This window comes from Athene noctua, chromosome 10 (genome assembly GCF_965140245.1).
Source record: "Athene noctua chromosome 10, bAthNoc1.hap1.1, whole genome shotgun sequence".
NCBI classification, from domain to species: domain Eukaryota; kingdom Metazoa; phylum Chordata; class Aves; order Strigiformes; family Strigidae; genus Athene; species Athene noctua.
Window position 1 is genome coordinate 10,216,693 of NC_134046.1, and position 17,316 is coordinate 10,234,008.

Sequence of the window (17,316 nt, forward strand, 5' to 3'; positions counted from 1 at the left end):
CATGCTGTATACAGTTCCAGCTTATCTGTGAGCATTCCAGCTCTGAATGAAAAGGAATAAGCCTGCATTATATGCTTTAAACTCCAGCATGTCCCTAGGACAAAGCCTCTCCTAGGCTCTGGCAGCAGTTGCCCATTTCACAGGAAAGATTCTGGAGTCACCAACCCCAACCTGTTTGGTTTGCAGAGGCAGCAACTCACAACTTGCTCATGGCTGCCAGTACCGAGTTCCCTCTTGTCAGTGATTTGAAGGACTGTCGGTAAGAAAAGATGTGAAGTCAATATTATATCCTCCAGCTCTTAATTTCTCTGGGGAAAATTAGGCTTCATCCAAAAACTAAGCTAAAATTCTCCCTAACTGCAGGGCAGAATGACATAATTCAAGTCACATTCATTCATCACGTAATTCAAGTCATGAATTGGTTTTGTAATCTACAACATCAGTTCATTCTGTAATCTACAACATAAAAAAAGTTAGTAAATATGATTCATGGTAACTGAAGCTTAAATTTACCTCGTACGATAAGGTCCGCTGCAGATGCTACGCTATCCACTTCTGTCTTCACCATACAAACGTATTTTCCACTATGTTTCAGCTGGATGTTTCTAATCATTAAATCTCCTGATGCACTCTGTTAAAATACAAAGTTCTTATTAACATAAATGTACTACTTTGTAATTTAATATTAAGATTGTATTTGTAAATGGAAAAGAAATCAACCAAAACCATTGAAGATAAAGCTGCTCAAAAATTGCATCGGCAGACAGCCTGCAGGGTAGCAAGTTATTACCCATCAGCTGCTGCATGGTAATTGTCTGTAAGCGTTTTCCAAATAAACATGAGTTAGTGTCCCTCTTCTACGGGAGGAGTAAGCGGCAGCATGGTACTGGGACACACCTCCTGACGGCTGTTGGGAACCATGAAGAAAGTCAGTGCCCTACCATTTGACTCAAAGCCCTAAGAAAGAGAAAATCATGGGGTTTCTATGGCCATTAACTAATCTGACTTCTAGACAGAATTTCTAAGTCTAGTTATCACAGATTTCTAAGGAGTTCAAATACATAAACAACAAAGGTGAATTTGGTCCATTCTACAGGTTATTGCAAGCACACTTTCATTTAAAGGTTGCACATTTGGGGCTAAATTCATCATTTTACACATCTAAGTTCTACTCGGTTCTTCACTGAATATTTACTCTTTAGTCATTTTTTCCCTATTGGTCTCTCTCATGTCACAGCATGTGGTTGATCTCCTGAATCAAGGGAAACATACATAAAACTTGAGTGATAACTGTAACTTCATATCATGTTAAGGCACCTTGTATACCACTTGTTTTCTACATCACTGAGTAGAGAACTTGATACTAAACCTTTGGTAGCCAGTGTCACTTCAATAAATCACCTCTTTTGCGCCAGCTGAATTACTGCTTTAACCCAGCTCACATCATATTTTCCAGGTGAAAAATCTCTCACTTGGATTTCAATTTTTAAAAGTTTTTATTTTTAAAAATTTTTATGGAGAGGCAATGTTTCGCTTGAATACAGAACCCTATTTTGTGGGTATTTTCAGCTACTCTGGCCACATCACTGATTCCTGGGTGCACAGTAGTTTGGGAGAAAGGCAAAGACACACTTCTGGAGCTTATTAATCTTAAAAAAAAAAAAAAAAAAAAATCAGTAGCCTTTCCAACCACTTGATTTTTATTTTTTTTTATTTCACACTCACACCTGTTATTTCAGCGTTATCATGTCTCACTTCTTTATTCAACCTAAGCTAAAAACAATTCTGCCCGATTCCCTTCCATGTGTGTGTAAACACATTGCCTGGTCTTTTGTGAAAGCACAGATTTAAGCATTTGTAGGACAATTCAGTGCTGCCTACAATACATTAGAAGTTGAGTCAAAGGTAATCTAAAACCCATCTACTTGATTGAAAGTGGATATTCCAGGAATGACCAACAGCAGCAATGCATACTCACCAGCAAATCAGTGTTCTACAAAAACTCGTTTACATGAACTACATTTAAAACTTCTCGACAAAGAGGACTGTCAAGTAGAATAATTTTACTTGCAATAAACCCCACCAAAATATTAACAGAGCATTTAAATTATTTGCGGATATTTTGGGGAAGAATCCCCAAGTACTGGGGAAAACACAGAAACCTGCAGCAGCCAAAAGTTACAACGTAGAAAGCACCCTCACCTCCCATGGCTCTGCTGACCACCACCAGTATCAACATTCATGCCTAGCCAGATTAAATCTCTGTCAGCATGGACAAGTCCAGGTGACAGTAAGGTCACCTTCCCTTCGCCATGCTACACAGAATACAAATAAAGAGTCGTCCATGTAGTTGAACCGCTGCTGAAATTGCTTTTTCTTCTCCTGCCTGCATAACAATCTCAGCCATTGCTGGGCTCTTGAAGCAGGTGACACCCGAAACAGTTTAGAGGCAATCTGTTCAAAATTTTGGAATCTGCTTGAGTTGCCATACTCTTTGTATAAATCATCTGTCCAACAAAAAAAAGAGCCATAAGACACTGTTACATCCTATATTTTTCTAACCATCTGGAAGACCAGGTGGTGGTCCCATAACATTCCCACTAACTATGACATGTCAGAGACCTCAGGCATGTGTGACAGGAACTTCCAAGACATTATTATATAGAAATCTATCCACTGAAAAATTATTTTCCTTTTGCCATATTTACGATGAAGAAAGCTGAAGTTATTTTTGCACAGATATTTTCATTTTACAAATACACACTGCAACTATTGGAAGGCTTAGAACACATTTATGCTTATACACGTACCATATAACCCCAGATAAAATCACTCCACTAACCTAAAAGTGATACAAAGCCCTTGAAAATTTTTTGTGGTGCTCTCGGTAACCTACGCAGTTTTCTATATTAATGATATTGAGTCCCTCTTTACATAAATAAGAGCTCAAAAAACCCCATAAATAAGAGCTTAAAAAAAACCCCAAAATGTCTACATTCCATCAACTCCCCCTAACTCTGTCCCTCATGACAAATTTCTAAGTAAAATGTTCTAGATTCAGAGTTCTGAGTTAGCCAATACTCAATCTGGATTTTTCTTCAGCACCAACTGAGAATTTTATGTGAGAAATTACTTTTTGATGCTTTCTCTCCCAGAGGAAAAAAAAAAAAAGACCCCTAAATGAGGCTTTGATTTGGAATTATGCTCATGTTTGTTTCAGGAAAAAGCTGGAATTTTTGGCGAGAAAAAATACTGCATTTTCCAATCCCCTTCTGAAGCCTTAATTGAGCCATTAAAACTGTCAGATTCAGGTTTTGGTATGTCTTTAACCTTTCCTTTCTAATAATACTATTTGTATATACAACCAGAGTACAGCTGGGGGGAAATATTACTAAATAAATAAAGTTCATGTAGCAGTACTGGAAGGTAACGGGCTATGAAATCGGAGCATTCCCATTACAGCATGACAGATGGTCAGTTTGTAATTCTCAAAATATTTCTGTGAAAACGTACATGATATATGAATATCTCACGGCTCCTACAAGGAAATCTCATCATCTCCACATGCACTTATATTTAATCAATGGCAAACTGCAGAACAATCTGTGTGTTTGGGGCCTACTGATTAAATGCTAAATCTTTCGAGGTTTTACAGGCAAAAAGAAAAAAGTTAGGTGCTGCAATTTGTGTGTCTAACCCACAGCTATTCATTCCTCTAGAGCGGGAGATCTGGCAAGAATATGTGAAAGAAACTTTATGAAGGCTTATAATGGCCAGTTTTAGGCTGATGATGAGCTGCTTGTTTTGTTACCACTTGGCGATGGCTTGTGCTGTAATAAGACCTTTTGTTGCAATTGATTTCATTCTCCTGATACATCCTTCATCTGTCTTAATGCTTTACTTTTCATGCTTTGATTAGAAAGCTAAATTCTAAAAACCGTTAGTGTCACCGCGCCTCCCCCCCACCAGCAGCATCTCTGCATCCTGCAGAAGAACTATTTAATGAGACATACGGCTTGTCACCCAGGGATGCTCAGGCAGAATGTTGAGGGATACACTAGGGATGCAAGGAAAAACAAGAAAAGATGGGATGGTCTTTTTTCAGCTTTAGGAGGAAGCTCACAAAGTCTGCATCAAGTTTCTTTTATCTGTCATTGCTGGGTTTCATGTGATCTTGGCGAAAATCACATGGGGCCATGTGCAGAAAGGTAGGAAATTGCAATACCTCAGGTCTAAAATACAAAGTGTCTGAAGAATGGGTTATGGGCAGCAAGCTAGCTCAGTGAATGATTTCCCTCCAACACAGCAAAAGATTCTGCAGGCCCAAAAGAGAAGAAACATCCTATTTTTACCATGTTGAAAAATGAAAAAAAGATGAAGCCTGTCTGTGCTGCATACATCTATGAGGCAAATGAAGAGAAGGTGTTTGCAACTTACCCCTCCAACCTTCTCAAAGTGAGAAGCATCTTTCTTGAAATCAGTGAGTGTTCCATTGAAATACCAGGTGAAGCTGATGTCCAGTATAGGATCATGCTGAACCTGGCAAGGCAAGACAACGCTTTCTCCAACAGTGACATCCATGTTGGAAGGTGCCAAAGTAATTCTTGTTGGTTCTGTTGAGAGCAAAAGTATCAGTTATTGGATTCTGGTATTGCTGAGCTTTGTTTGCTACTAATATTCTACCACGTTCTTCAAATCCAATTAATGACAGTCACTTCAAATTATGCAGCTCAACTATAAATGCTGCTGCCCGACCCCTCTTGTTGGAGCACTGTGTCCTTGCACATTTAGCAGCGGGAGCTACTTGACACTGAAAAGGTAAATGTTAACCTGCTGTGCACAGGCCAATATACTTTATAAAGCTAAAAGCACTGCAAGCCACAGCAAGGAAATTGCCATTCAAGAGCACGTGTGATTCTCAGCAATAAACACTCATGTTTTGGAGCAGCAAGCTGTAGTAGCAGCCACTGGGAAGATTAAGAGGTGGGAGTGAGAGAAGGACCTAATAAAATTCTGGAGACTAGAGGAAATCCACATAGCGTAGAATTTGCTGAATATTTGGGTCCATATATCATATAGAACATAGCGTCATTAAGAACAGCTGCTTGTTATTCCAGAACCACATTAATGGAGAAAAATGTCAAGTACTGTAAATATTGTAAAAATAAAATTTAATTCTAGAAATCCTTGTATATAATTCTATTATTTGTATATAAAGGGACATGAATCATTTAGGAGCACAGACTGGAAATGTGAACCTACTAATTCACTAAACAAAATAATTGTGTTTGGATCTATGAGATATATAGGATATGTAATGCAGGGGGATATTAGATACTTCTGAGTTTGGAAAACCTTGCAGATATTCCAATCTTGAAAAAAGAATGTAATGAGAGAAGATATTCTTCAGATAAACTTTACAGACTGCTGGTCCTCTTAATCCAGTATCTTAGACAGCAGCTAGTAAGTGATGACTTAAGAGGAAGGGGCAAGAAGCCTTTTAACAACAATTATGTACACCAATTTGCATTTGAAAGATTTTATGATTTACTGCCTGTGGAGTCCCTGCACGATCCTGCAGCTGGAGTTTCTATCACATCTTCTTCCGTAAGGAAACAGCACATAGTTCCTTAGGGCTAAACAGATTTTGGACTGGAATATAAAATCACCTCAAATATTTTTTTAATTGCCATGTTTTTTTCTCAACAAATTAAAAAAAAGCCCTGAACTTAAAAGCATAATTGTGCTATTTAGTATTTAGGTAGGTGAGAGAAGGGAGGAAAGCGTTCAGAAGTCTCACTCTGACAAATATCTTTGTTGAAGACAGAAAATCCCTCAGTTTCTTTCCTCTCACCCAATAAAAGATCTGTAACAAATACCCTTTTATCTTTATATACTGTTAAATATGTAACTTAGACTCTCTCCATCACATTCAATATTTTTTCAATAAGCAAACACATTCCACATCGTTGCAGGTTTCTGTTGCAGAGTCTGCAATTCGATTTAGATCACTTCACAGATGACCCTCTGTTCCAGCTCACCTACCTGTAACTATTAAGTTTGTTGTGCCACTGGCTGTTCCAAACTGGTTTGTTGCCAGGCATGTATAGCTTCCAGCATCAGCTTTGGTCACGTTGACTAACCTTAGTCCTCCATCCTTTAATAACACGATTCTAAAAAATTATGAAGAGATTTTTCAAAGTTGCAGTATTGGTTTGTAGACAAAATGCTTTAATACTCATACAAACTGCATCGATTACCAACCTGGTGTTTGAAAATTTTATGGTCATACACTGACAATTTATAACACATTTGAATCCATCTGTATATTACTCACCGTTTGGGACACCAGTACAACCAACGTTTAAGATATGTGTGTGTGCATATGTATGTGTGTGTGTGAGAGAGAGAAATCCCACATTAACTCCATCTTTTTCAGCTGCACCAATTGAAACTAGAATAATTTTCAACCGTATTATGCTGTTGTCCTCATGCAGTCTTAAACGGTAACTTTGAAATAACTGCATGATATTATGATGATGCAATGGAATTTTTCATGAACAATCTACATTCTGCACTTTTTAGGATTCAGATACAAGCCTAACACTGACTGCATTGAAGTCAATAGCTCATTTGCACAACTGACTCTAGAGTTGGATTCAGCCCATGCAAGTATAAACTCAGTACTTGTTTAGAAAGCAAACAGAGTTCACGGTGTTGCAGACCTCTGTCTCAGTTTGTCACCCACACTGAGCAGGAGCGACCTGCAGACATGGTAGAGGTATGCTTTGTGGAACAACTTGAAGGAAAGAAAATTCCCTCCACCCCACACAAACTCCAGCAGTAAGAGTCATGCCAAATGGACAGACAGCACAGAACAAACCAGAAAGATGCTTATAAAAGATGTAGACAAAAGGAGACCTGCAGTACTGATATAGACAGAAAAGCACCAGCATCCCAGTACAGATGACACCCTAGCACTGGAGGGATGTGAAGGTAAAGCTAATTTGACTCCCTCTTCCCCTATTTCTAGTCCTCCCATCCATCATATCCTTAGATACCAAAGTCATATCATATCATATCCTTCTACCAAGTCTTCCCTAAGATAACCTGAAGCAGCTATATAACTAACTGCATACAAAAATGTCCAGAATAGCTAACAAGAAGGGAAATGTTTACCTGATACACCTAAGTCAAAAGAGCTTCAGAGCTTCTCTCTCAGATCCTGTCAATCCACTTCAAAGGTACCAAACGAACCACAGAGAGGCTATTCTGTCAGTTCCCTAAGCACCTTAGCTAGAAGGTATTTTGGAAATGCCCCAAACACCCACATCTAGCTACAGAGAATCAACAGAACAGCAAACAACATTAACGCTCCAGGGGAACCTCTAATGACATTAGTCTTACACAGTTGTCAGAGCAAGTATCAGCTGGGAAAGCAGCAAATGTCATGAAACTTAACACTGCTATCTTCCCTTTCTCACAAGAGTCATGAGGATTTTGGCCTCTCGCTTGCATGTACTTTATTATTAACCTGCTTCTTTATTCAGTACAAAATGAAATACACACCCCTGCTGCTCTTTTTAACACACTTGAGGCAGAATTAGTATCAATGGATCTTCATTTGTCCCAACTTAGATTTAGTTCTCTACAGTTAAACATGTATCACAAAATGTAGGTGGAGAGGTGTGCTGTGTTAGGTAGGAATTGGGATCACTGCCTTTCTTCTCAAAACTTGTCCCAAGCATGGGATAAGCAGGATACTCACTTGAAAAAACAGGTTCCTTGCTCTTCTGGCATTCAGGCGCTGTATCTCACAGCTCAGCGTGAGAAATTCTCCCTGTGAAACCCCGCATGTGTCACAGTAGCTGATGAAGGATAATGCAAGCTTGAAACGCCTGCACCAGTGCCAGGGGAAGCCTGTAAGGACTGTCAGGACGGGAGGCAGGCACAGCTAAGACACACCTGGTGAATGCACCACCTTAGGTTTAATTGCATTGCCGAAATAAAAGCTGGCACATAAAAGGTATGTGCTTCACTAAGCTGCACTGTCATTATTTATATTGATTTATATGTTACAATGGTTTCTGTGGTTTTTGATTTTTTTTTTTTTTTCAAGCAATACACCTGAATCCATTATTTCAGAGAATAATTAAGTTGGTAAATAAGGGCAGCAGAATGCAACTCTGGAGTCTGATGGGTTCAGTGATCTTACCCTTCACCCTTAACTTCTCTGATGCTCCAAACCCACGTTCACTACCCGCAGACCACAGCGGTGGGAGCCTATCATGGCTCTGTGGTTACGCTGCTCCTTTCCCTGAACAGCCAGTTCAGCTACTCCTCAAGGCCACATGGAGACTGCATTTTAAATGTCTGAAACCAGGAGCTTGGATTCCTTCCACAATGCACCAGTATCACACAGCTCTTTGTAATGAAACATATTCTAGCAATAAGCACCACTTTTAATTGTTTTTCTTAATTATCCTGAATTGCATTTTCTATTTTCTTAAAAAAGGTGTTGCAACACTCATCACTGCAGCTGAAATACATTTCCTTTGGGCAAAGGTGATACAATCATGAAATTAACAGATGCAAATTATAAATGAGAACAAGTCACCTTGTTAGAATGACAGACAAAAGCATCTTATGTGGGGGAGAAAAGAGTTATAAATAGACAGTTTAATCAGTTTACATCTGGAGGTAACCATCTTTCAATCTTCCAAAGCGTACTGAGGTACCTAAGCCCATGTGGTGGCGTTTGAGGCATATTTGTAAGGAGAGTGTGCTTCATCACTGTCAGCTCAGCTGACCTCCCTGAGGCTTATTAACTTGTTTTGGAAAATTCCTAAGTAATATTTGGCTGCACTTTATATCAGATGGAACATTTATAATTAAATCTTACAATATGGTTTATAGGTATTTTAAATGTGTTAAAGACATGATTAATACATTTTATAGGTAATTATAATGACATCAGTAAGAGGTGTTAAAATACATCAATTATGCTTGCAAGCAAGCTATTGAATTGTTGGACTTTCTAGCTACCTATATATTTTGCAAAGGCTTCTATTGCATCATCTACTTTGAAACAGTTTCCAGGAGAATAGAATGCAAAACCAAATAAAATCCTAACAGTGTTGACAAAGCCTGAGATCAAACAAAGGAAAAAACAGTATCAAGGTATAAACCAGAAAATGTCTATTGTTTAATTAAAACTAATCACATTTACACTGCTCTGAGCTATCTGCAAGTCTAGCTTGCCTAAAATAATTAAGTAATAGGCTTATTAAAACCAAGATATAATTGTTAAAAAAACCCCGACCAACAATCAATTCTAGAAAAAAATTATGTCAAAATAAAATCTTTACGGGTAAATTAAAAAAAGAAATGCTTTACATTTTCAATTACAAAACAGTAAAAGCAGCGCAGCCTATGAAAACAATGAACACAGAAATAGCTCTCCCCCATCCTGCTGAAACATCAAACTGAAGCTTTTAGTATACTTAAAATAATTAGATATTCACACACTGTGATAAAACAAACGTACTGTGGCTGGCCCAAGGCCAGGAAGCGATATGGATCTCTAATACAGAAAGACAATGCATCCTTTCGTGCTCCCCATATCTACAAGAGGTTTCCCAATACATTTCGCTGAAGGCCAGCAATTTTTAAAGTGAATTTCATTTTCAACAACCAGCATTTTTTTGATGCACTGGCAAATAGGAGAAACTTTTAGCCCTGTAAAATAGAGTTAACTGGTGCAATAATGCTTTGGCACAACCGCAGACTGATTTAGGACCTCTTTGGTCATGAGATCAAAACATCATTGACAAAATCATCACCTCTTGCTAATTCTTGGGCAAAATTGTGGGAAATTAATCTTTGAGAAGACTCTTTTTGTCCAACAGTCAAAGGGATGGCATACACCCCCCCACCCCCCCACCCCCAACTAAACAAATCTGTAACAGCCAAATGACCTAACTCATGCCATACTCTTTGACTGAGGTCAACAGAATGGGGAGAGGGATTAACCAGCTTCAGGACATCACAGTTCCTGACTTGAGAGGCCCATGTTGGTAAAACTGTGAGAGTCTTCCTGTCCCACCCAAAAACCAGGAGCATGAATTTGTCATTACAGATCTTCCAGAGAGATGATGTCAGTGGATGTTACAGTCTCCATCAATTTTGCCCAGTCTGTCAGGTTTTATGCATGACATAATAATTAGTTATTAGTTACTTTAGTCATAACCAACCATGGAGAAATCCAACTGTGAAATAAGCACACGTACTTCTCATACTGATAAATTATTTTATTATTGTTGCAGACTGCACCAAATTTTCATATTTTCAGACATGGAAACGAGTATCATCTGGGACTAGAGGGCAAGTGGTGCTCCAGGATGCCAATCTGAGATCCGTCAACTTCAGTATCTGTAGTGTAAGAATATTCAAGCTATTCTGCATTCACTTACCCCATACTGATTTGCTCAGAAAACTGGCACAGCATTAGCTAGAGGTTTGCATAGTTCTACCTTAGTGACCAAAATCCTGCTAAATTGAAATGCTGGTGCAGTACAACCATATACACATGATTCCAAGCCAAAACATGCCTCAGGATCCAAGACCACAAGGCTGCCACCTGAAACTTACTGTCATGAACAAAACTGTTAATGAACGCAGATTTCCTCATCTTCCTGTGACAATACTTTATTACTAAAATATCAGACATAATCGAACTAAGTAATCACTGCCTTTTTTGTCAGGTTATTCAGCAGAAAAAGCAACTCTTAGATCCTTATTGATATGATAATAAACATAAATATACTGCTTTTCAGTTCATAACACTTCAGTACAAAGGAACAGTGGAAAAGTGGGTCAAAACTGCCTTTTTATATATCAATCAAATTCCATCTAAATTAAACCAGATTAATTAACAAGGAAGTCAGCAAAATAACAGCTCCTATTGAAGTACTGGTAAGTAACTGCATTACTTCCCACAACAGCATTTCAAACTGTAAGGCAAAATGAAATAAAAATACTTAATTCAAACCACAGGGAAGATAAAACCAGTAACAGATACTTCTAAGAATCATGCAACATTTTATCAGGAATTATTTCTCCTCTTTTCTTTCCCCCTTAATTAGACATCACTTCACCACAGTTAAAGATGCTGAAACTGGAGATTTTTAAGAGAACTGCACTGGAATATCTTTTAGTTAAGTTAACGTTTGTAGCATCTTTTTATCTTTTTCTAGTCTTAGTAACTCTAGAAACATCTAGGAATAAAGGCGGATTTGTTTACAGGTGAACCACTGCTCCACATCATCTCAAAATCCCTTGTATTAATCTGTTTCCAGTCACATATTTGAGGCAGGAGCACAGGACCACTACAGCCAAATGCAGCTGCTGCCTAGTACTATGTATTTCAATTAAAAATCATATACATACATAAAACATTTAAAGGGGTTATCTAGGTTGCAGCATATTTTGGTATGTCTTCTGGTTTTGATGAGTTAAACTAATACCAAGTGTATTTAACCTCCACCTGGAGGTGGAGGTGTCTCAGACCAGCTTTTCAACACAGAAGCAGCAACATGAAGGCAGCTCCAGTTCGCATCCTCTGTGCTCCCTGGAGACACTGAGGGTTATGGCCTGCTATCAGTAGAGGGTGTTCTAGATTAATTTGGAATACAAACCTAGTTGTGGCTTAACAACTGCAGATAAAATATACTTTAGAGACATTTTTTAAAGGACTTATAGTATGAGATGGCTGGCAAGAACAGCCTGAGTACAAGCTGTTCCCAGAGTGGTGGTGTACACTATAACCATAATATGAAGTGACAAATTACCTCTGCCAGGTATTCAGGTATCCTCAGTATCTGATCTGATAGTCATTAAAGACAAGAGATAATTCTGGATTGTTATGCTCATTACATTACCCAAAATTATTTATTTCAAAGGTCCAAAACTGCATTCTGGTGGGCAGCGTATTTTCCTTCAACATCCAATTAATTTAATTCCCATTTTCTGTCTTTCCTTCTGCATATTTTACAGTGACCCCTATGCTTTCACTTTTCTGTCTATTCCACTGCTCTTTACTGTCTAGTTTTCTTGATATTCAAGATATTCTTAAAAAAAAAAAAAATCACATATTTTGCAAAACTAACAAGAAATAAGATTGTATTCTTCGATGTTGAGTGATTTCTTAGTCCAGAGCTCATGAATCCATTTTGAATGACATTTTCTTCTGTCCACAAGACACATCATATTCAGCTCATTTAATTAAAATTTACTGAGTCATTATCCAAATCTTCTACATACTGAAAACGCAGCACCATTTAAAAATACATTAAGAATACAAGCAGCAGTACCATCAAAACAAAAATCTTTCAGGCTTTACTAAAGTCACGTGGTCAGAACCTCCAGCAAAACACAAATTCTCTCACAACAAATTACTATGAATACATTGAAGTAATGGAGGATTTGTGCTTCATTTTTATTATTCAAATGGGAATTTTCTTAAAGCATACCGACGCAATCCATGTTGCTGCATCTTGTGTGACATTTTCACTTTTACAGCTGACATTAAGAACTACCCTCATTTTAAGCCATGTTTGGCCTCTAAGCCTTCCAGAAGGCCTTCCTAGTTTAGGTACAGTCCAAACTAGTGTGATCTAACGACAGTATCTATACCAGAGTGCTGGCAGAGTGTACTAACATGTCCTCAGAAGAGGACTCCAACATTTGTCTACGTTTACATGAAACACAAAACATTACACTGTCCCTGTTCTCTACCAACACTGAATAACTCCGCTATACCACAAGCAGACCTACCAAAATCAACAGGAGTATGGTTTTAACTACTCAAGGGCAAATAGATTTGGGAAACTATACATGTATTTATTCATGTGAAATACAGTGCAAGAGCTGTTCCCTTATAGGAACTGGCTTATGGAGACAAAATAACTTGCTGAACTCTCTGAAGACCCTGCTTGCTTTTTACAAGCAAATGGCAGTGCTAAGGGAGGAGCATCTCAGTCTCCATCTCACACTCAATTTCTGTCTGTCTCTCTTAAGGAGCACTCTGTGAGCCTGAACCCTACCGTAGGTCTGAGCTCCAAACGTTAATTAAGCTCATTCTGCCTCCCTACCTCTCCTAGGTAAAGGGCATGCTGGACCGCTGTGGCCAGCATTACCCCTTCTGGGAACTCATTCCTCCCTTTTTCTGCAATTAGAAAGGACACCTCCTCCTCCTCCCCCCAACTGACTTCTCCATTAGAAATGCAGTTAATGGTTGAAAAATGTACTGCTAATTGGAAACACTTTCCTGAATTGCAAGAATTGTAGAACTGCAAGAAATTCATGAATCGCAATTATTCATAGCAGACAGTAATGAACTCCAGTGCTTTCTGCAAAGAATCCTATTTCTGCTTTTCTCTGAAGGTGAGCGTACTTCATTTAGATTAATTCAGGATTACTGGCTTGTTATTATGTTTCCTCTATAAGCCATTTACAGTGTGCTGTCAAAATATAGCAGGAGACACTTTGGGCCATATTTTGGAAATACCTGCACTTTGCAGAACTAAAAGCTGTAATTTATGGTCATAAATCTAAGCAGGCAGCATCATGTATGATCAACCATTTTCAGAAACTGAACATTACTTTCTTTTGCCTGGTACCATCACCACAAATGAAACTGGTGGGTAGTGCTTTTGAAGGGCCATCCAAAGCAACCATTAAAACCAGATCTGATGCCTATCCAGACAGATACTCACAAAGCAAGGCACAAGTGGTGGCTGGAATGCTCTCCTCTGGGACACTGTGTGGAGCCCTGTAAGGTCCAGGCAAGCCTGGCAGCTTTGAGTATCATGAACCAAACCTACACAGGTTATCTGAAGGCTGATGATGGGCAGCTCCAACAAGAGATGGGCAGGCACAGGAAGGAAACCACTCTTCCTGCCTACCTTTTTATGGAAATGGTATGGGAACAAAACCTAGGAAATTCCCTAAATGGAGAATATCAAGTGCTATGCATTTATATACATGCTTTACGAAAGTTAACCATAAAAATAAGAACAAATGAGAGAACAAATGAGTCATCAAAAGGCAACAGATTTCACAGGAGTTCTAGAGATCGTTGTGGCCCTGTGTTACAGACTTATTTATCAATGTGATACTATAAGACAATGGGAGATTTCACACTGAAAGAAAAACCAACTAGTGTTATTTTGAATGAGCTCTTGCTTGCTTGCTGGCAGACGCGCAGCCAGATACTGAGCCTGTGGTACCAGAGTAAAGCTCTATAAAGGCAGATGCCTAATCTTCTGCCAAACTGCCACATTTGACAACACTTAACACTAGAACACATGAAAACTATTGTGGTCCCTCTGAAGAAAGAGCCAGGGCTGCACAGATCAAGACAACAGCAAGTGTGCTGACCTTTTGGGTACAAGGAGAGAGCTCTAGCCTTATGATGGAGCAAATACTGGTCTCACTTGAGACCTCTTGACAGTTTTGACCTATCTGGTAGCAACTTCTGTGCTTAGAAATTTAAAACCAAAATCACAATCTGGTGTTTTACAGGAATAAAAGTAGAAAAACTCCACCTGTTCCAGAAATAGCTTCCCCATGATAGGCTAAGCTTTGTACAACTTAACACAAAGTCCTAGAGGAGCAGAGATACCTTCATGAAATCACAACACACTGCCATGGCAATCCTCCTCTTGGAGGAGGAAACAGAAACGTTCAGTTTCCTCAGTCTCATGTCTGGACTTTAGGACTCTTCAGCGATATCCCTGAATTATCCTGCTATATACAGGGTGATACCAGAACACTGCAAGAGGAACACCTGCAGTCATCCTGTCCTCACTGCTCCCAGGCAAACCCTATGACTTTCTGTGGCTGTTGCTGTGACTACAGTCTGTATCTAACTCAGCCCAGAAAGGGTGCTGCAAAAAAGGCTGACTTCATGACTTCAGGGTAGACTAAACCAAATAGTTATTCTGCTTCTCCAAGTTTTTACAGACTGTACTGAGTGCTGAAGTGCTGCAGCTGGAACATCCTAAGCACCAAAACTGCCTAGTTTCATGCTAAATCAGATATGTAACTATCTTAACTATCCTTGCATCCACAGAGTTCTTTCCCTGTCTCAGTTTATCACCTGAAACTCTCAGTCTATGCAAATAAAGAAATGTAAAACAGAAAGCTTGAAAAGGCAGTGATCCTCAGTGCTGGAGAGGTGCAAAGCAAATGGCTGGTCCAGAGCAGAGAGAGGCACACTTCTGTACAGTGCGATTATACAATTTAGTCAGTAGACTTGTGCAATTTTAGTTTATGACTAATTCAATAATGCTTTAACAGTTATCGCTGGAAAAAATGTTTACATGTTGTTGGAAGTCAATAGCCAGGGATATAGGTGAATCACAAACTCTCCTCTGAGAATTACTAACACCAAAACACATTCACTCATCTAAACACTAAAGCAATGGTGACATATGTTATCATTGGTAGATAAAATTCATGGTTGCTTGAAAAGAACCTGGAAGCGTATTTTAATTTTATTTTCTTGTTTTCATCTGTTATTCTGGACCTCCCAATTATTAACTTTTTTCTTTCCTCTCTTACCCACATAATGACCATGGCTAATATGCCTCATCAGCCAGCATTTTCAGAGTATTTTGTTGAAGGTTTTTAGTACTGTTTTATAGGCTTTGCTTTCCAGTTTTCTATCAGTACCCGGTTCTCTCTAAATTGGACCAAACTCTACATTAACCTGAAATTAAATCTGACCCTTGACCTTAAAGAGAGCAATGTGCATGCACTCTCAGTGCTCAGATACAACAACAATTAAAAAACAACCAAACGCCCCCCCAGCTAGACAGACTTCAGAGAAATTTTACAAATACTTGGATCTACGGATGATACCACCGCATAAAAGACATAAACAAGCTTTCTGTAATATTAAAACAAATAAACCAATGTAACTTGATACCTTTCATTTTCGTGTAGCTGCTCACCTCCCTTCTTCCAGGAACATTTGGCCTTAGGGGAAGCTTTGGGCTTGCATTCAAAATCAACTGTCCTGCCTATTTGAACCTGGATCAGTTTCTTCATTGGATTCTTGGAAAAATCTGGAGCAGAAGCTAAAACAGAAGGGGTAGTAATAGTGAAATAAAGTACTTTCATTATATTAATGATACTACTATTTAGCACTTAGATGACGCTTCTCACATTCCAAACATAATTAAACAGATCTTCCACTGGACAATTATGCATTTCTCCTCTTTATACTGGTACAAAAGTGAAGGTCTCAGTTTTGTAGAATATATCACCTAATGAAACGTGCACAGAAGATCGCACCCACTTCATCTGAGCTGAAGCTGAGCGAACCCAACGAGCGTTAAGCACATGTGCCTAACTTTACACTTTGGTGAGTGTGAGCATACAGGATTTGTCTAAGTCCAGGGAGGGCAGTCAACACCAGCAGCCTCATTAAAACTCACGGAACTGGTTGGCTTCTAGTTTCGTGTGAGAACGTAGGTCAGATCAGATATGTTAGATGACATAAAATTACAGCACAGCTCACTCTGAATGGGTAATAGTTTTCATTAACAGTTAAGAAAAGGCACATGGCTTCTACCTATACTAACACTAAACTTCAAAAGGAAATTCAGCGTATTAGGAGATCAAGGCTGAGGAAGCAGTTCGCTGCTTGACTGTAACCTTAACAACAGAAAGGAAGTAACTCACGTCCCCAAAACATACTGCTCTTACACGCTTAGTTTTGCAATAGTCTACGCTGTAGGTAGAAAAAGCACGGGAATATGAGTGCATAAGGCAGTCACAAGTTCAGTGTTTCCCTCAAACAAACGGTTGTCACTACTTTAGAATCAAGGACACGCCGTCTGAATGACTGAATGACAATCCCTTGTCCCCTCAATCAAGTAAGGTTGCACACAAGAGCAGCCTATTGCTTTTAAATGACACAGTTCCCCTGGGAGCACTGGAACTTCGGTGCAGAAGGTGAGTGCAGCTGACTGATGTGTGGAGCCAGTGCTGCCTCCAGAGCACATGAGCGGTTTTAATCTTTGGGCCTGTGTCCAAACCCCCATCTCTGCTTTTCCCCCAATGAATAATTTAGCTGTGTTCTGCTTTAAAGCAGTGAATGATTGGACTGCAAATCCTCTGGATGCAGATGAGTCAAACTCCTTGACACTGCCGATAAAAAGATATTAGGTCAACAAAAATGTTTATTTTAGTGATAGCATCTGTGTGAGTTAAATTTGAGATTGTGATGAGGTGAAATATAAGTCAGGT

General features: G+C 39.0%; 1 protein-coding gene across 2 annotated transcripts in view; it reads right to left on the bottom strand.

The window, feature by feature from the left end:
* The window catches only part of LOC141964402 (contactin-3-like), a 113,345-nt gene that overhangs the window by 11,796 nt on the left and 84,233 nt on the right, over positions 1-17,316 (bottom strand). For both annotated transcript variants that reach the window (XM_074914753.1, XM_074914752.1), the window contains exons 9-12: positions 15,992-16,142; positions 6,046-6,173; positions 4,438-4,613; positions 514-631 (exon numbers count right to left, since the gene is read on the bottom strand). In XM_074914753.1, the coding sequence (XP_074770854.1) occupies positions 514-631; positions 4,438-4,613; positions 6,046-6,173; positions 15,992-16,142 (573 nt within the window). The remainder of the gene's footprint in view (positions 1-513; positions 632-4,437; positions 4,614-6,045; positions 6,174-15,991; positions 16,143-17,316) is intronic.